Source organism: Microtus oregoni, unplaced genomic scaffold (assembly GCF_018167655.1).
Source record: "Microtus oregoni isolate MIOR12 unplaced genomic scaffold, Mior012 000017F_ref0000208, whole genome shotgun sequence".
In the NCBI taxonomy this organism is placed as follows: Eukaryota; Metazoa; Chordata; class Mammalia; order Rodentia; family Cricetidae; genus Microtus; species Microtus oregoni.
Window position 1 is genome coordinate 25543985 of NW_024543076.1, and position 20864 is coordinate 25564848.

The 20864-nt window shown below is 41.9% G+C and overlaps 1 protein-coding gene across 1 annotated transcript; it reads left to right on the forward strand.

Annotated features, from left to right (window-relative positions):
* Positions 1-4983: 4983 nt before the first annotated feature.
* LOC121458310 lies at positions 4984-13578 on the forward strand. The gene is made up of 4 exons (XM_041667511.1): positions 4984-5251; positions 6850-6987; positions 8299-8640; positions 12977-13578. The coding sequence occupies exons 1-4, from the start codon at positions 4984-4986 to the stop codon at positions 13339-13341; spliced, it is 1113 nt and encodes a 370-aa protein (XP_041523445.1). The 3' UTR covers positions 13342-13578.
* The last annotated feature ends 7286 nt before the right edge of the window (positions 13579-20864 follow it).

A 20864-nucleotide genomic window follows, 5' to 3' on the forward strand; every position in this document is an offset into this window, starting at 1 on the left:
CCAAAGAAATCAAACACACTGGGCATTAGAAGAATTCAAGAGAATCAATCCACAAAAACCCAAGGACAAAATAAATCCCAGCAGCATAGTTTAGTTTCTTAGGTCAACTCCAAATATATTCTTTAACCTAAAGATCAGACAGTTTGAACCTTCAGGGTGATCATTGATTAATGAACCTACCAGAGGGACTGAAACACTGTCAAGCAAAGAGGAAGAAGAGTAGGAGGAAGAAGGAGGAAAAAAATAGAAGAAAAGGTAAAAGGATTAAATGCAGAAAGGGGAAGTGTTACATTGTATACTTTTTATTCCATAGGACATTCTAAAGCTAGGCTTTTATCTTTTTAAAAAGTTACTCTAATTATAAGGAGTAGTAAATTCTTCCCTTTAAAGATATAATAGCAGTAAGCCATTAGAATTTAAAATAGCTTATACCTATGCAAGTATATCTTTAGATCACTTGGCGAAATTTGCTAGAATATTTTACTTTATCCTAAACAATTAAATAAGCACATAGATTTCGGGGTGAGAAACTGATGTCAAAGTCAAGATATCTTCCACAGCATATTGCACAAAATGTGATTAGCTGAGGAAGACACTACACTAAGAAGGAGCGGAGCAGTTGCAGAGAGAAGTTTCGGTCAGAAGCTTGATTTTTTTTTTTATTCAGAAAAGGACGAGGTGTCATATTCTAGCACACATAGAAGCACAGCACAGATGTTTAAGTGCACAACACGTAAACCTAATGAAAATTTCTCTTTAAAATAACTGTTCGTATACTCATGACGTATTTAGAGTGAAAAATCAAATGAATACATGCCATGTGGGGTTCTACTCTCCTAAATATAACTTTGAACCTCTAGTGAGCTGGAAGCTCATGAATAAATGAAGAGCAGGCTGAGTATCTCCACAGAAGCCTTAGATGAATGCAGCTAACCAGAATTCTCTAGCAAGGAGGCAAATCATAGGGGGCAACTAAAATTTCTGCTAGCTCCTTTCTACCTCCTCTCTATCATGAAAAACAAAATGGATTTATTTTTAGATAAAAGACGTAAGAAAAACAAAGGCAACATTTTGCTGTAGTTTACATTTTACTTAATGATAACTTAGTGGTACCACTTTGTCAGATCATGTTGATAGAGATTTAAACTGAATGTCACAATGTCTGTTTAAGATGAAAAAAGAAAGAAAGGAATGGGATCATATGCAATTGCTGTGAATGATAATCAAAGAAAAAAATGAAATATGACTCCAAATAAACAACCAGACCTAGTTTTTTTTTTTTCTTTTTCAGCCATCCCTTCTGCCATCCAGCATTTCTTTACTGGTATAAACATAGTCAAATTCTACCAACATAGTTATTTCCTTTTGTAGTTGAGATGTATTTAAATATCATTTTTAAAAGAAAGAAACAACACAGGTGCCTTTTAGAAATATATAGTTCTTGTAAGGAGATGACTTGGATCCCTACGATGTGATTTTTAGCATGCTCTGCATCTGTCACATCACTGTTAGGGTTCTACCTGATATATTTCTTTATTTTAAAAACTCAACCAGTGGATGTACTAGCCCAGGATTAATGTACCTAGAAATAATAATAGTGATATCATAAAGATGCACCAAATTTAATAAATATCAGATTTATGGTGAATATCAACAAATAACATTTTTCTGTTTTATACATTTTTTCTAAATGTATTTGTGTATTATTTCTTTCTCCTTTGACAAATGTAGAAGCTAGTCTAATTTCCATACAAATTCAGTGGTATATTTAAGAGACTGTCATTACAATACCATTTACTTAATTTCTTGGCTTAAAAAAAAAAGAAAAAGGTGGAGGAAGAATGAAGGAATGAAGAAAAGGTATTAAAAATCTGTAAATACTTGCTAAAATAATTGTGCTATGTGATAATATACAAACACATTCAATGTATTATGCACTCAGATTAAAGCGTTCTCTATTTGGTTATTCCGTGGGACTCAGAAGATAATGGGTGAAAAACCAGCTGCATTTAGTATGTCTCTTCAGTCTACAAATAGAAATATCTGTACAAATGGAACACAAACTCCTCTGAGAGACTTAGGAAGTCAGACCAATTACCAAAAGTTAAAAATATGACATGAAATTGTCATATCCTACATATTAACATTTGGAATGAATGTATTTTACGTCCAAAATATGTCCTCTGAACCAGTGTAGCTTTCTACAGCAAGTGTGAGTGTGTGTGTGTGTGTGTGTGTGTGTGTGTGTGCATGTGTGAGTATGTGTGTGTGAAGAACAGTCTTTTGATGTATTTTAGGGGGCACACTGCTATGTATTAAACAGTTGCCTAGTGCTTCACTGAATAATCTTACTTGCTCATCTGAGAAACAATTTCTAAAAGAATTATTCATTGTTCCTATATATGAATAAATTTTAGAAATCATTCACCACACTTGGTGAAAATGATTTTCAAAGTCTATACAGGGAGGAGAGACCACTAAACTTTCTCCTGCCTACATGTAAGAGCATGCCAGCATTCAACTCTAAGGCCTTTATTTAATCCCATTTAAATAATTCAGACAACAGTTGATTACTCCACTGCAAGAATTGTTGAGCTCTGCAAAATCTTAGTAACACAATATTTCCTCCATAAGAGAGGCAGTCTCAAGTAGTAGGCATCTCACTAAAATACACTTCTCGAGACCATATCATGCAACCTAGTTTTACATTTCTATATATAAACACTGGCAAACACCAATGTGCTTTACTGCCCAGCAATTCTGCATGCTTGCTTTCATTATCACACCATCTAGTACTACAGCTTAATTTGGTCAGTTTACAATCCCTCATCCATCTATTTTCTAGATTCAAAACCTTTTTGAATCCTAACAAGTGAGATGGTTAGTTATGATACTCAATATTCCAAAAGTGCACATAAACAAAAATTTAAGCTTAAAAGAATTTCACATTCACTTCTATTCCTTTAGTAAATAATTGTTTTATGTCTTTTAACAGCCAAGATTCAGCATCTACGGCCTCTGTTTACTTGCAAGCATCAGCCATTACAAAAGAGCTTGGCTCACTTGACTAAATTACAACCTGAGTAACAGCAACATGAAGCAGACAGGAAAAACAAAAACAAACGAGAGAGAGAGAGAGAGAGAGAGAGAGAGAGAGAGAGAGATCTGGATCAATTAAATTTATCCCTAAAGTTGACATATGTAACACTTTGCTCTGATGTATTTGACTATCCATACATATCTGAGCCTGTGTTTATAATCACCACGTAACAGAATAAGTGAAAAACAAGCAACCAGATTACAAGCATTAAATAAGCTCTATTTAAAACAAAAAAATCAGCAACCCTTGAGTAAAGAACCCACTGGCTCTGGAGCTATGGAACATTCTGAACCATTTCTACCCATCGTCTTCTCTCACTTCAAGCACAGGCATAACAGGTCTCTCTACTCTAACAAGCAAGTTCTGTCTTCTATCGCCATCATGAAACATCCTGAAGTAGAAAAATCTACAGACTGCCTTCAGTATCAGCAATAAGCAGCACATTTGACGATCGCCCATACCATTTGGAAACCAGTGCTCACATGACGACTGGCCTGACACCCCATCCATCAGCAGGGTGCCCACAGCAGAGTGCACCATCTTCCTTGCACCATCTCCAGAGTGGAGGCCCAGTTGGGGAACAGCCTTCTCTTCCAATAGCAATTAGATCTTTAAGATCAGGCCTTAGCAATTTGACCTAAAGCCATCCTTTCTTGCAACAAAGTCTTCTTCAGAGGAAGAGACGGGGGAACAAGCAAATGAGAACTGCAAGTCTCTGTGGCCTGATTAAAAATTTTGTTGTGTCAAATAAACTTTGGCCACCGGAGGAAAGAACCCTATGGTTGCTCTGCCTTTAGAAAGATCTGTCCCAGGCTTCTCAATCTTCTTTTCACCTCTCCCACTCTCCCTCTCTCTCTCCTCTCTTGTTTCAAAGGGGCCTCTGGTCAGCGCTGATTAATAAGTGTTTTTTGTTGTGAAGTGTTGAATAATAGAGGATGGCCGGTGACCCAGTAAAGACTGAACCTTGCGCTGGTTTATTGTGGCAAGCTGAGAAAGGGACTTTAGGCCCAGGACCGCAAGCACTGACCCGCACACATCCCGCGGATCGCCTATTCATTCTCACAGCCCTCCAGTCGCCCAGGCTCCCATTGTTTGCCAAGTAACAATGGAGATTTCGCAAGGAACGCAAAGCTCTTTTCAAACCCCTCTCTGATGTTTTGCATTTAGGGAAACACCGACCTTCACTTTTTCTCTCGACATTTTATATCACCGCAGTTAAAGTGGATGATTTTCAGGGATAACTTGTGTTGAGTTTGGCGCTTGTTTGCGGAACACCAGCGTCTAGCGGAGACTAGACTAGTGCCCAAGAGATTTCCTTTTTGTTTTTTTCTTTTTCTTAATGCATTTAGAGAACGGAAGCTGCCTCTGGGGAGAAGGGGGAGGGGAAGGGAGAAGAAAGAATTTTCTTGGCACGGTTGCCGGGCGGGGGCTCCGCGGCCGAGGCCGAGGCCAGGCGCGGGCCCCTCATCGCGGACTGTGAAGTGACGGGTCCAACTCAGAAGCAGAAGGCACCGCCAAGTCGCTACCAGTTTTCCTTGCCTCGCTTTCCAGCTCGGTTCCCAGATCTGTGGCCAACTCCACTGCTCCCTTGGTCCCTCAGGTCCCGCAACCCCCGGCGGGGTGCTCTCCTGGGCGGCCACAACCTAGCGATCCTAGGGGCGTGGAGGGGGGGGGGGGCGACAGAAAGCTGACTCCCGGAGGCCAGGGCGGCTCCGCCTGAGACTTCCTTCTACTGTGCTCTCTCGCTGCTGGCCCAGGCAAGCCTTTGACTTTCTGTGGTGGGACAAGGGACTCGGCTGGGGGCAGCGGGGCTAGGCCAGGTATCATGGAGATTGGGCCAGGCCTGCAGCGGGGCCTCAGCTTCTCCACACGCCTGGCGTCAGATGTCCCCTGTCCGGGCAGTAGGCAGGCATCTCGGCCCAGGACTAGCCAAGGGGACCAGAGGTCTGAGAGGACCTGGCAACCTCCAGCATGGTGTCTTTGGCTTCTTCCAAAGGCTCCCGGCCTTCCTTCACGTGCAAGCGAGGCTGGACTGCTGGTCAGGCCGAGCACGGAGGCCGCAGGGGCTTAGGGAGCTAGCAATGGCCGGAGGCCCACACTGTGGACCCTCCTCTGGGAGCTTGCCCACCCTGGGGAGGCCTAGCGCGCAAGGTAGAGACCAAGCCTTGACTCCCCAAGAGGGGTGTCCGATGGGACTGTGCAAGGCGCCCCCCCCCAGGCCTGTCACGTCTGCTCGCACCCTGTGACCGCTCCTACTTTGCCGCACCTTGGCGCTTACACCTTTCCATTGAGCATAGCTAAAGCCTGGGCCTTGCGCGACCCCCGCGGCCTGGTGTGCACTAATACTGCTTTCTGGGTCGCTGCCAGGCGCTCAGGGCACCCCAAGGGTTCCTCGACCTAGCTGGGAGAGGGGAGTGGAGGAGGAAAAGGAGGAGGAGGAGGAGGAGGAGGAGGAGGAGGAGGAGGAGGAGGAAGAAGAAGAAGAAGAAGAAGAAGAAGAAGAAGAAGAAGAAGAAGAAGAAGAAGAAGAAGAAGGAGGTGGTTAGAAAATAGCCAAGGAGAGGACCGGCTGCAAACCTAGGGCAGCGCAGTGGGAGGAGGGCTCATTGTCCAGTCCCTTCAGTCCAATTGATATGCTAATCTCTTTTCTGAGGCGACACAAAGAACACCTTTGCACTTTTAAAAGACTTTTGTGCCCTGGCTACAGAAGTTTATTATCCACTAATTAGCAACAACTTCTGGCAATGAGTTGGGTTACGGTTTCATAAACTAGCTCTGGCTATGAGGTGTGCAGGGCAGTACGAGGTTCGCGTGCAGAGAAACCCCCAAATCGGGTACTAGAATACAATCATTCGCCCAGCTTGCTAGGCTGAACTAGGTGAGAGACCCGGACCAAGAATTAAGAGAGAGTGTTCAGAAAATACAGGTTCTTTTGGAAAAAATGATTTGGCTGGATCCGACTGTTTTCCATCCACTGGGCTACCCGGAGGCGAAGGCTGTCGTCGGCCTGTCCATCTTACTTGGGTGCGTGGGGTCTGAAAACCTTAAGTGAATGTTTCAGCGCTGGCCTCTGATTCTTGAATTTTTCTTGGAGTTCTCAGTTTAAGACCGAAGTTTCCAGGCAAGGCCCGTACCTAGGAAACCGCACTGGTAACCTGCTTGTGTACCCTCCCAAGGCCTCCCCCAGAACTCTGAAAAATAAGGCAAAGCTAGTATTTCGGGAGCCAGAGATGGAGAAAGGATGCTGGGTAAAGTACCCACCCTGGGTGGTCTAAAGTCGCCACCGAGCCAACCCTGATGGCTAACCAGACCTAAGCGCCTTGTCTTCCCCTCAGCGGGAAGCACTGCCTACCCCGTGACCTTGCCCCTTCACAGGCTATGCAGGTCCTTAAGGATCTTTAACAATCCCACGTCCCAGGTCAATAAAGAGACAATGGATAGAATGAACATCATCAGTGAAAAGATACAGAGTCGGTGGACGATGTACCTGGTACCTCCCCAAACAGTGTCCTTTGCTCCCATAAAAACATCAGCCTTGAGGCCTGCCTTCCAGTCCCGGCTCTGCCACAGAAACCGTATTTTATTTTAGGTAATTCGAGCCCCCAAAGCACTTTTTAACTATGTTACACAAACACACTATTCTTTTTTTTTCTTTTTTTTTAGAAATTTTCTCTCTTATTTTTTTTTTTTTTTTTTTTTTTTTTACTTTTCCAGACGACTTCGTAGAAAGATTTGTCAAATATTTTAAGCACATCAGGCTGTGCATCTTCCGGAGGTGGTAGTCGTAGCCCAGTTTTCTCTGCTCTATGCTCAAGGTGAAATGTGGCCTAACTCAAAAGCCCAGGATGACTTAAGGTATCTAAATGAGAATTCACAGTCAGGAAGAGGTGAGTGTTCTGGGTTTTTTTCCCATTAGGTGGAATTGGATGTGGTGGTTCTCTGCTATCCTAACTTCTCTGATGTTACCAGGCAATGCTTCTTAACTAGCGTTCTTAAAACTAGAAAATGGGGTAGGAGCTGACAGTAGACTTAACAGCAAATTGCTGAAAATACAAAGATGCTAGCTGTATCGAATTCTACAATTTTCCAGAATGCTCCTAAATATGTTCCTAGCAGTGGCCCTGTGTGGAGTGGGGGAGAATGAGTGTGTGAGGAAGAGGAGGTCTTGGCTTTACCACCCTCAGCCACCTTCATTGAAGAAGAACAATGGTTCGGCCTGGGTCCTTTCTGAAAAAGAAACTGCAGGAATGCAGAGTTGCTCTTTGTGCCCTGACCTACACCGAGAAGGGGGAACTAAACCCTCACCCCCACAGCACTGGGCAGTCTCCACCATACAAGGACCCCTCTGAGACTCTGCAAGCAAGATAGGCGCTTGCCCCCACCTCCCATATGGCCCACTCTGTGGCTGGAAGAAACCTGATTAAAACCCAGTAACCCCAGATTTCGCTCAGGGCAGAGCAAAAAAGAGCTGAAACCACTCGGACAAGCAAGGCCTGTGGGGTCCCCCCCACTCCAACCAGCCTAATGTCTAATAACAATACATTCTGATTCTATTTCTTATTAAGAATGTGTTTATTTATGCAGTCCTTCAGACTCTTCCCAGGCAGCTTAATTTCCTTCCAAGGAGAAGGTTTATGTTTAAAAAAAAAAATAAAAGAAAAGAAAAAATTTTAAAAAGGTTCTGATTTAGAGCAAAGAGGGATGTTATAAGTGTGACCTTGACATATGAATGGGGGAAGGGCATTTAGGTTTGGGTCCAAACCCTTGTCCTCTAAGAATGTGAAACATTCTAGGCCCTGGGTAAGAACACCAAGAAGAGAAAGGATTTATTTTCAAAGGTTACTATCAGAGGTTCACTCGCTGAAATTGGAAATTTGATATTTTTATATTTCGTGAAATTCATGATTTAATTATACTCCTAAAACAAATTAAGGGCAGGCCTTCTACACAAATTGGAGGCAGCTAAATGCTCTTTTGTGCCTGCAGCCCTCGGATTGTTAAAGAGGCTGCTGATGCATGAGAAGAAGTGACTGATTTAACTCATTGGGATGCAGGAAGCGACCTGCCCTCTTTTGAAAAAAAGTGAGAGAGAGAGAGAGAGAGAGAGAGAGAGAGAGAGAGAACATTAGCTATAGAAGAGCTAAAGGGTGAGTGACAGAGAAGGAGAGGAGAGGAGAGGAGAGGAGAGGAGAGGAGAGCAGAGGAGAGAAGAGAGGAGAGGAGAGAAGAGGAACACACAGAGGGAGGGAGACCAAACCCCCTCTTTGCAGCTTTGAAAGCTTCTGAATTTCAAGCAGAAAGTAGAAGGAGCCCCACACAGCAATATTCGTCTTTTCTTGGGCTGCGTGTGCAGAGCGTAGACAATGAAAATTTCCATCCCCCTCCCCCATGCTCGCTAGTCTACAAGATTTTTGTTTCTTTCCTTCTCAACGATGGAAGCTATGTAGAATCAAATATACAGATACGCGCATTCATTTTTTTAAAGCACAGCCTAACAAACCAAACGAGCTGCCTGCGGATTATCCAAACGCGCACCTGCTGTAAGTACCGTCTTTTCCTGGGCTTTTGAGCTCTGTGTCGCGCGGTGAACCGAGAGTGCTCCCTTTGTGAGCAGCGCTGCTGCCTGTGCCTGGATGTTTTTATTAATAGGGACTCCCCGGATTGTTTGTTTCTGCACCTGAGCAGCAGCATTTCACTAGGCTGGTGATAAGGTTTGGCTGGCATGCGGTGTCTCCGGAGCGGCGATCTCGGGACAGGGGAGGCGCGCAGACCAGGGCTTCCCGCGCACTGAACATCCATGAGAGCTGCCGCTCGCTCAGTAGGCAATATCCTGGCTGCAAGGTTGGTGTCTGGCGCTCCCAGTAAATGGGTCAGGGAGATTTCTGAGCTCAGGGCTACCAGGCTAGCTCAAGGAGCGATGAAATCAGATGGAGGGGCCTTGGATTGGGGAAGGACTTCCACCCTCCAGCAGCATGCGTGGCATGGAGTCCTCCACAGCCCACTGCTAGGATCCCTTGTCTGGGGAGACTTAGACTGGCTGTGCCCAGCGCCCTGCTAGCCCTGAGCCCTTTGGTGCGTCTTTTATCTAAACCTCAAAGCTTGGATCTTCTAGAGACCATGGCTAAGGGAGGATGCCTCTGTGTGTGTGTGTGTGTGTGTGTGTGTGTGTGTGTGTGTGTGCCTGACAATGCCCAGACAATATAAATTGCCATTCGAGAAAGATATTTTCTAGCCTCTTGAAAATGTGCAAGAATTTTGCGGCCCACGCTTTCTTTGTGTGGCGGGCAGCGCCAAGCGCTTTGTGCTTCGCAAGTAGAAAATGGCGAGTCCTATTGTGTTTAGGCCATTTTCTTCCGGTACAAGGATTTCTCAAGTTTTCAATACTTTGAGGGGTGGGAGCAAGGAGCAGCCCTTCCATACCCCGAGAAGCTCTAAGGGCCAAGGAAGGGTCCTTTGGCCTGGTGGATATGGACCTCGCTTAGAAACCAAGAGTCTGTTTCCTTGCTGTTCAAATAGATACTTGTATGGGAACAATTTGTGCTTGTCGGTCCGGATAAACTTGAAAGGGAAAAGGAAAAAGAAAAAAAAATAAAGCCCAACTATTTGGAGAGGAGCAGTGGGGTTTTAGTTTTCCTTTCTCCTTTCATATTCCGGAGGAACTCCAGGACAAGGTTATTGTTACTCTACTCTGTCAGTCTGTTTTAGAATCTAATACAGAGTGCTATTTGCTATTGGGACAGAGAAACTACTTAGCTACTACATCATCAGCCATCCTTGCTACCTTAGAAAGTATGGGTTTGCAGGAGAGATTCTTTTTAATTGGCTCAATGTAGATGTGGGATAACTATTTACACTGCCCACCTCTGTATGGACATATAATAAAGACAAGGAGACTTCCCAGACTAGCATTGTTCCTCTCTCTCTCTCTCTCTCTCTCTCTCACTCACTCTTCCTCTCTTTCTTCCTTTGTGTATAATTTTTATTAAATTTCTTGCTCTAGTTAAGCATATTCAAAAACAATGTTGATACAAAACTAAGAACGTTTGTTACTTTTCTTAGCTGAAGAGGGAGAGAGAGAAAGACGGCAGATTGACAAATATTATATCCTACGTATTACAGCCCTTTGGACCTATACATAGAGCAACCATTTGTTAGTTCAGAAATAATGAAATGTACCCCCTTACCCCCCCCCACACACACTTTTTCTGGTACTCTCTTTCGTGACAAATACAGAAGAAAAGAAAAGAAAAAAACTGGAATGAGGAAAACGTAAGGCCTATATACCTTTCTCCTCCTTTTATATAATCTTAAACTGTTAAGAAGCCAAGTTACTGCAGAAACATCTTTACTTTAAAATTTCCCAAAGCGCCCGTGCTTGTTCCTTTAGGTGAATCAAAACCATGGACAGCGAACTAATTATTTAACAAACAGACTCCAGCAAAATTGTGTGAGTGTGGAAGGCAAGTTTACCTTCCTCGTATCTGTTGGAGGCGAAACAATCATTATATTTAATAACAATTTGGATTAAAATTTGAATTTAAACTAAAATTAGATTTTGAATTTAAATCATAATCTATACACATTCTACCAAGTTTTAAATCTCTTCTACGTTCTTTTTGGGTTTTTTTGCCCTTTTTTAGAGGTATAACTTTTTTATCCCACTAAAGGTCATTTTTACCTTTTGCTACTCATACATAACAATTTTAAATGCACGGATTTTGTTATGGGCTTTTCCTTATAAGATTCAAAGTGAGTAAAAAGAAAAAGAAAATTTACTATTTTGCTTGGGATTAGCCGAATGACACTGTAGCAAATTAAATAGATTTTTTATCAGTGACTGGGTTTCTAAATGCACAGAATTGGAAAAATTAAATGCCACTTTGATGGACAGGGCTAATATGAATGGAGATGCGATGCAACTACCGCTTGCTCCTGGATAGGTTAGGTAGCCCATCACTAAATCACAATAGTTAGACAAACATTTATTTTTTCCTCAAGAAAGTAACAGACTTTCTCATGCATATTGATCCAGTGTAGGGCACAGGACTGGTTTTCTTTGGCTCTGTGTCAAACAACCATGTTGTCTTGTGCATGGGTTTCATTCATTACCTTAACCTTTTTAGAAATGAACTTCATCAAAATTATTTTGCTTCAGATTATATAATGCACTGAAAACTGCTCATTTAAATTTCTACCTTCAACCCTCTGACATCTGACTTATTTTGTAACGGGTCTTCTTTGTGATCAGCAAAGGCCTGAAAGATCATATAGATCATAAATAATACACAAGTCACAAAATAACAACAATTTATATTTAAATTAAAATAAAATTAAAGTGATGCTGACATTTGCGAGAAAATAAATTATTGATCTTAGCCATCACTCTTGAGCATAGAATGAAACTGCAGTTCCTTGAAATGTCCTCATTTCTTAGCATAGATGATGGATATATTTTAGAAACCCGTATTTAAAAACAAACAAATAAAGCACCATCTTCAAAGCATTTGAAGCAAATATTCAACGGCATTTGATGGTATCCTGATGGGCTCCATGATGGGATTTTGTGGTTCTTGTAACTGTGGTCCAGGGGAAAGCAGAGATAGTTCAGAAAGGAGTCATTGTTTAGGACAGCACTCCATCGGGGCTGTATTTATAAGAGTAAGCGTAAATTTAGACCTTGGCCTGCGGAAAGGACTATCGTGGGATTGAGAAGGTACAGATAAGCCTTGACCACAGAATTAAGAGGTGGTCCCTCATCTGAAGCATAGCTGTGTCCAGCCTGAGGTGCTTATTGGATGCCCGATCCTAGACGAGGGATGTGAACGTATTTTAAGGAAAGGAAACTAAGTTTGCTGATTTGGATTTGCTTTGAGGCAGCCTAGACCTTAACAGGGGTCTGGGATGTGCTATGCAAGCGCTAGAGAGACTGAGGAGCTACATCTTGGGGAGCTGTCTTGGAGCCAGTGTTTTGAAGCCCAGGACTGTGTAGTCAAAAGCAAGGCGGTTGCCCTTTGCTTTGCCCAGGCGCGGCTCCTGGGGGCTGCGAGCCTTCTGCGGCTCTTTGGTTTCAAGGACACAGTGAGCTGTTCAGGACTTTGGGAGCCAACATCTGTCTGACTGGTGACGTCAGCAGCCCGTGTAATCCTCTTGTGCTGAAGGCAGATGCCTTATTTGTTTGGCTGGAGCGAGCCATTAATCCCTAATTCTGGATCAGCAAGCGAGGGGGAAAGACCGGACCGCTACGATCCACCCCTCCCTGCCCCCACCGCCCACCCTAAAGCACCTTATACCGTGGAAGCCGCTCAGCCTCCTCTTTCCTCCGAGAACACACCGAGCAGCTCCTGAAAACGCTTTGGTCCTCTGCAGGTTTGAGCAGAGCTTGCAGCTCTTTCTCCTTCGGATTTCTAGGGCAATGTGTATATGTAATTCTTTATTTCACCGATCCTTTCGATTTTCTTGCTGGTACTCTCCAGTCTTGCAGTTTGCAGGATCTTAAACCAAGAAGGGGTGGAGATTGGAGTTGCGGTTCTGGCGTGTGGTCTGAGGGAGGGGTTAGATCGGTAACGGCGCGCAGGATGCGCGAATCACTGGGACTGCACAGAGGACAATCTGAGGACTCGCTTTCACGACTCCATCTCCGGAAACCACATCTTTGGTCCTGTCGGCATCCTCTCAGCTTCCGAAGCCGGGGCTAAGTTCTCAGCTCCCTTGTCTCCCGGCCCATTGAGGGGAGCCCCCAGCTCAACTCATAGGTCCGGTCAGCGGGTCATCTCGGTTCCATTGAGTGCTTCCTCCTGCCTCCCGTCCCTCCTCTCGAGTTTCTCCTTCCTCCCTCCGCCTCCTGCTCTAATTCTGCGCTTTGATTCTGTTTTTCAGGGGAGCGTTCTGGGGTCTCTGCACAAAACCTGCTTTTGAGCTCTTTGGCTTCCTCCGAGCTGGAGCCCGTCCTTCCCCCTGGCCCACTCTGCCGCGCAAGGGATGCTGTGAAAAGATCCGCTGCCCACCGCCTGCGGCCCGCTGTCCAGAGGGCTCCGCCCATAGAGGTCAACACCCCTCACTCTTCCTTTTTCCAGCTCGCTCTCCCTCCGCCGAGCCCAGACTCGGTCCTCGTCCAGACTTTTGCCATAGAGTGCATATCTGCTGCACTGCCCTTAACCTACGCCCGGAGCGGGCTCAGACCCGATCTCTGTTCTCCAGAGCCTGAGGATGCCCGAACAAGCAGCCTTTTCTCCCTGCAGTAAAACCATAGCCAGACCAGATGCGCCCCAGCTCTCCCGGGACTTGGCAGGTGCTGTTGAGTTAATTTTTCCGCCATACAAAGAAGGATAACCTAGCCCGCCCTGGGATTCTGATCTTTTCCCAAAATTTCCCAACCAAAATCGGGGTATCAGAGGCATATCAGTGTGCTTGTCGGACCTACAAACACGCATGCTTATATTCGCTTTTATCTGCTAGATTTCTTCTCCAGCAGCAGGAGATGACTGACAAAGGTTTCTTCAGCAGAACACTCATGGCATGGTCCTTAAAGACTTGCCTTTCCTTGCAAATGTCTTAGGAAGGGATTCGGGGCAAACCGACTCAGATAATTGCCTTCGGTAAAATAACACGATTATGAAATTAGATCTGTACCAGAGGGGTAATTAACTTCGATCCATGCCATCATTTAAAAACTAGATTTATAGACGTATGTATATGGATTTTAGGTACGTTGTAAATGGCATGCAGATGTATGCGTAAGTATACGCAGGCTCATGCTCTTCCACAGGGCAGACTAATTAATGGCAACTCTAGCAGATGTGGCAGGAGGAGGGCTGAGCTGGAGCACAGCTTCTGAGATACGACCCTGGGGGTAGGGACTCCAAGCCGGGAACTCCAGGGGAAGCTGAAGGGCAGAGAGGAGAGTGTGATAGTCGCAGTGAGTCAGTTGCTTCTGGATCAAGATCAGAGACTCTGCCCTCCGTGTTCACAGCGGACCTTGATTTAATGTCATACAATTAAGGCACGCGGTGAATGCCAAGAGCGGAGCCTACGACTGCACTTGAAGGACATCAGAGACTCAGGGTCAGAAAGGGTGGGGAGAAACAATTGCAGGCATCATGAAGAGAGCTAGAATGAACCCATCCTGTGCGGCATAAGGACCCCTTGCATTGATGCAGAATCTTTAGAATGCGAGAGTCATATGTTTTCCAGTGAGAATCCGGGAAACCCGCATGTCTATCCTCAAGGGAAATATTAGAGGTTTCATTGACAGCTGTCAGGAGAGGAGTAACTCCCTTTGGTGCCAATGGTCTAGAAAGTCTGCATTCAGAAAGCGCTGGCCTTTTCAAAACAGATTGAGATTGTCCTCAATCCTGGACCGAATTGGGGAAACATAATGGGTGAGGGGGGTGTAGCGCGCAGACCTCATTGCACAAGAAACCTCAATTGACTCAATCATCTGTGGAAATAGGAACATCAGGTACTCCATAGCCCTTGTCTTTTCGCATCTTTACCCAGTCTCCTGGCGGCCTTATCTAGCTTTAAAAGACTAAGGCAAAGTCGCAATACCCAAATCAGTCAAAGTTGTCGAATAACCGGAAAGACTAAGCCAGGAACTCTGAGACTTGGCAAATTAATTTATTTGGAAAACCATAACGTAGACTTAGTTAAGGTAGGTCTACTCCACAACCTTGAAGCCTAAGAAAACCAGGGCTGAGAAAGAGCCTTGACGGAAGTCTTTGTTCTGCAGTGGCCTGCCTGGCCAGGGAACAAAGGCAAAGCTGGGGAAGGATGCACCAAAGTGGCCGCGCCCTCCGCGCCTTGCGCTGTCCGTGGTGCTGACCGAATACTCTTCCTTCTTTTCCTCCTCTTTCTCTTCTTCCTCCTCCATCCATAATCCCGCCAGCAAGGCAATACAATCGCTTCTTCCCTACCATAAAACATCTAGGATATTAGGTAATTTACAAATAAAAAATTGAAATATGGAAAGACTGTAAACAACTAAATTGTATTTTACTGAAACCTTACACTCTGTTATGACAATCAATTGGTTTGGGGTGAAACCGGAATCTGAGTAGTGTACAAAACCTGCAAGAAAGACATGAAATAGAAAGAAATTTTGTTTTTATTTTTTTCTTAAATCACAACACTAAAAACAGAGACACAAGGTCCGCAGTTGAGGATCTTAGCGTAGATGTGGTCACCAAAGGTACCTCTCAAATGACCCCCAGAGTGTGCCTCAAGACGTATTAACGAGGTTAAGACTGAATTGATTAGGTGACCAGGGCAGGCAGGAGTGAAGCAACCAGCAACCACTGTCTAGGCTCTCGGCAGGTCTCTGGGCAGTGTAGCTTTCCAAAGTGAGTTCTGAGACTAAGACCCACAGAGTGATGGGACTCTGATGTGCAGGAGCTGGCTGGCACCGAGTACCACCTCTCAAGGAGGCACTGAAGGCCCAGAGGCCTGAATTCCGCACTGCGGAGAAAATCAGATTGCAGAACTGGAGAGTTCTCATAGCTACCCCGAGCCAGACCTTCAGAGACACGGCAGATTACCAAATCCCACAAAATTAAGATTTGCCTTAGGACTCGTGTGTCAGATGTGTGTGAATTAATGCACTCTATATATTTAAAATGCTCAACATATTTCAGCATTCTAACTTAAACATCAAGAATATGTATATAAGCAATAAAATATTAATTTCTACAGTTAGTCATATTTGCAGTGAAATAAGAAATAGGTGATAAATATATTTGTACCCAGACTAGGCCCAGTAAAGAAAATGTTTGAGTTTGTTTAAAGATTCACATCATAAATGCTGTCAAACATTGGTCACAGATAAACTGAATCAGGTTTTAAAAGAGAGACAGTGGCAGTGATTTTCATGAAGGCGTAGAAATGGACTATGTATGTACAATGGTCTAAAAGATAAGTTTTTATAACATTTATGTTCTTAAACCTGAATGACAGAAATGTATCTACTGTCTCAGGAAATAAAAGAGGTCAGAAACAATATTCTTGGTCGTCTGATTCCTCCCTACTCCATCCTGAAAGATGGACTTTGTCTTCTGATTTTAAAAGTCTGTAAATTAGCAGTTTTATATGCAGAAATTTTAGGTTTGTCTTTGATTTCACACAATACGAAGGGACCAAGTTTGCAGACTGTGTCGGGGGAAAGAGCTATCTCAAACACAGAAACGATGGCTTTAAGATGCTCCTCTGGTGTCGATGAAAAAACAGTCACCAGAAATGGAAATGGGTTTAAAGTTTTGCAGGTTGTCCCAAGGCTCCCATTTCCTGCCCGTCTTCATCCAGCTGTATTGATGACCCCTACCCACAGTCCCTTGAGTTCTTCACAAAGCAAAAAGGGGTCTAAAGCTTCAAGACAGTCCTGTTTGCATTACTGTGGTTCATATTATACAATAAGGACACATTAATACTCTCCCATCTAATCCTATCTGTTTACAATCGTCCTAAACTCTGATTTCAGAAAGATTAATCGGTTAAAAATATATTTTCTAAATAGAAAGAGAATGCCATACGAGAGAATTACAAATGTAAGGATACAAATACATGATTAAGACACCTAGTTACCAAGATTAAGTACAGTGTGGTTATTAATTCACAGTGTTTGTATACTTTTAAAACTATTTATTTTCATTTTTTTAAAAAAATAATCATCCAGCTTAATGTCCATTACAAAATTTTCCTGCTGTGAAATTCTGTGCTCAGCAGTTTTCCGGCAAAACAACCCAGGTGGACAATCAGAGAGCTCTGGAGCAGAGGACCATGGGAGTCCTTCGGCAATCGCAACTTTCATCTAGTGCTCTCAAATTAGAGCTTCTTGGAATAATTTAGGAACAGCTTGACCCATTGAGATGCTCAGGGACAACCCTCTTGGGAAACAGCTTCTTCCTTCCAGGGAACAAGATGCTAGCGCAGGAAACCAAGAGGTATCTGGTGTCAGCAAGGCCAGAGCTCCCTCTGCTGGCCCGCCAGAAACGGCACGCTAGTTACAGAAGCCAGATGGTGTGGGTTTGGATAAATCCTGGAAACATTAAGCTCTTAGGATCATCTAATCTGTGGAATTTAAAAGCTCCCATCAAATTTTCCGCCTGAAAGGCTCCCCGATTTTTGTTTTGAGAGATCCTGGGATGGCTATCTTATATTCTATAGGAAGCGAGAAGTCATTGTTTGAAGCCGACTGTCGATTCTGTTGGTTGTTTTCTGTATCTTTTTGCGGTTTTATAGGAAAATATGAAATTGTACACTTCAGTGAAAAATTGTCCTCCTAGGCAGCTTAATATCAAATAATTTTTATATTTTTGCCAACAACTGAAATTTAATAAATAGAAACATTTTAATTAGAATAAACATACTTAATTTTAAAGGATGTTAAAACGAAAATAAGACCTTACATAAGGAGCGATTGTGTTGATTTGTATTAATTCTAACTCCAATTTCCAATGACTACACTTTTGAAAACGAAACTGAGCTGTGCTTGAGGAAGCAGCTGAGGTTTTTGAGTCATATTAGTTAATATATCTAAAAGTTGACCTCTGAAATCTTTCTACTGAGTTAATATGGGTACGCAGGTGGCAGAGATCCCAGAAAGTAGACGACTGGGAGTAAAGTCATCAGGAATGCAGAAATGGAAGCAGCGTGTGCAAACATCTAAATGTTATTTGTACTTTTCTGTATGGGACAATCTATTATAAAATGAAATAGAGGCTTCTTGAAAAGATAAAACTTATTTTTGATTTCGCATTTTATTGGGCTTATACTGAGTAAAATAATGTATAACTATATTATTTCATCACTGCAAATTTGGAGTTCTAACCTATTGTGCAATAGACACATATTTGCTGTGCAAACTGTTACTACATCAGTGCTGGTGTAATAAAATCCTTCTAACTACATGGTTGTTAATACATCTTCTAAAATAAAGTTCAGTTTATTTTATGATGTCAGAATGGAATAGCTGTTTAATATCTCTTATTTTAATATTAGATTTTAAATGAATGCTCATAAGAATATAAAGTTAAAATAAAAAAAAACCTATTTGATGTTACAATTTGTTTTGGGGGGAACAGCTCTTGATTAAATGTTAAACCAGCTTAAATATTTAATCAAGTATGTCAAATTTTATATAGCGTATGTCTGTCTTCCGGAAGCTGGTTCTCTGAAGCAAGCATTACCAATTCATAGGACAGTAAATGAAGAAAAGAAAACTGTTATAATTCCTATAATTTTGTTCTAAGAATTCCTTTGGAAATGTGAAATATTTTATTTTACATAATTAAAATTTCTTCCTCAGTAAATTCAAAAATATTTTACCCAGTAAATAATAAACATATCACAATAGTTATTTCAATATTCTTCACAATTATTAAACTTGCAAACAAGTTCTAATAAAAGAAAATGTGTAATACACATAAGGACATTTTTTCCTCTTTTAAAAACCATTTACTTGAAAGAAAGAAGAAAATAAGAAAGAAAATATAAACAACTAAACTTGCTTCTCAGCAGTTTTGCTGTGTGATAGTTTTTTTTCAAATCAATAGCAGACATCAATATTCATTATTCTAATATGTATAGATGTTTTTTTTTTAATTTCTCTTTTATATTTGTATATCTGAATTTTATCCAAACCATCTTTACTTTCCTTTGGAGATTCAGAACTCAAACATAGAAACAAGCCACTCAATAGAAATAATATCCTTCCAAATAGTGTATTTGTGGAATGCTCACATATGACACAAGCAACAACCTACTAATGCCTCTGTTTAATGATTTAACTGCAATAGTTATGCAATCTCAGAGTTGAAATTAACGCAGACTTTAATACTTGTGGGACACACACAGTCTTATTTGTGAGCTTTAGAGAAGAAAGCAAATTTATTTAGTACTCTCTGTATCTTTTATCCAGTATCCAAACTCTGCTCTGGCTGCAGTTTCTATCAGTAAAAATTCTGACGCAGCAATGGGGCAGGATAGGAATTTTAAAATATAATGCTTTCAGGATAAATAATATAGGTGCATAAAGCTAAAATTTATTAACTTAAAATACCAAGTTCATGATTTCAAATGGCAGAGAAAATATTCATACTGAAGAATAATGTTGGAAGTTGAAAGGCCTGCACATGGGAGGTAGACAGAAGTACAAAGGCAAGCAAGGTACAATGAGAACCAGTAAGGCTGCAATTCATGGGAGAACTGACACCTGATTTCAATTCTGCCTTTATCACCAGTAGAAAACACTATATGAATGCAAGAAAATCTCAGGACGACTAGATTACACACAAAGTGTGTTTATTTATTGGACATGCTGCAATTTTGATCTTTTAAAAAAGAAGTTGGAAAATATATTTGGGAAATCTAGTAAACAAATTATTTATTTATTATTCATCGCCTATGAATTTGAAAGGCAAATTTATGTCTTTGTTTCCTGGATATTAGTGAACCCCAGTTTAGCTCTGAAAAGATTGCTCTAAATGTTACTCTATACTGAGTATGAATTTTAGAAGTGGGTGAATGATAGCATGTGGAATAAAATATTTCTTCCTGCCAATGACTTTACATTTTTAAATCAGAGACACATTAAAAATGAAACTTAGTTGTGAAAAATTGTCTCTTGCAGTTTTCTGTTTTCTGAGTCACAATATATGTAGAAATACAGGGAAATTCATTTAAATTTATTCCCAGTGCTTGCTTCCTGGAGACTCGGGATGCTGTGTTAGCGTGAGGAGTGATAGATCGATACACTTGGAGACTCTAGTTCAAGGTCAAATTAAAAGAAGTTTATGCTGCCGTGAAAGCATGACATGGCGAAAGACGTTCCCTTATAAAAGCTATGCAGTGTCCTCTTCTGTCAGGTCATGCCTGGAATCTGTCTTGATTCTCACTTGGCTCTCAGAGTCGAGCTACATCTTCTGGGTTAACTATCCTGACAGTATCAAGTAGGGATGAGTTGCAGAAACTTCACAATCGGAGTCTTTAATATATGACTTCCACAAGTTAATATATTTAAATAACATGAATTTCTCTTCTATAAAAATGTTATTTATTTATTTATCTATTCATTGATTCTAAAGGTCAAACCTAGGACTTTTTTGTACATGCCAAGCATGTGTTCTACATTGAACCAACATCACCAGACCCACAAAAAAGTTATTTTTACCTAGATTTTCCATTTTCAAAACACAAGTATTTACAAATGTTTGCTAAGCCTCAGGAAGTTGTTCAAAGTGGATAAGGGAAGGAAGATGGTGCTGTGTACACATAGAACTATCTATGTTGTGGGTGATGGTTAACATATCAACCATGGCTGTACAAAAAATAATTCAACTTTAGATACAGCTTGAATCTATCCCTTCTACAGTTGTCTTATCAGATAACCTGCCTGATAAAATTGAATGAAGCAAGAGAATTATTAGTAAAGAATCATTAAAAATGTCTAGTTAAATGATAGGCTATTCATCTACTCCAGCTGTTGTTATTGCAATTCCTTTATGCAGCAAATAAAAGCTTCTAAATCCACAAATGACCTTTCTTACATGAATAAAATTGTCCTACGTTAGCCTGCTTCTGCGTACTCTTATCTCAGTTCCTAACCACACCTAGTAAAGCAAGTGATTATAACAATAGCATTGAACATGCTGATCAGTCACAGACAAAAAGACCTAGTGTCAAACACAGAACTTGAACTTAGTTTTACTTTAGTGTCTCCATCTTGTCATAGTCAATACTTGCCTAAACTTTCTAAAAACAAAACACAGATCTGCCA

Bases quoted from the DNA above. Each gene is read 5' to 3' on its own strand.
- LOC121458310 (XM_041667511.1), top strand. From the start codon at position 4,984: ATGTCCCCTGTCCGGGCAGTAGGCAGGCATCTCGGCCCAGGACTAGCC. The intron at 5,252-6,849 runs GTAGAGACCAAG...AAATATTTTAAG, and splicing joins GGGGAGGCCTAGCGCGCAAG to CACATCAGGCTGTGCATCTT. The intron at 8,641-12,976 runs GTAAGTACCGTC...TCTGTTTTTCAG, and splicing joins TATCCAAACGCGCACCTGCT to GGGAGCGTTCTGGGGTCTCT.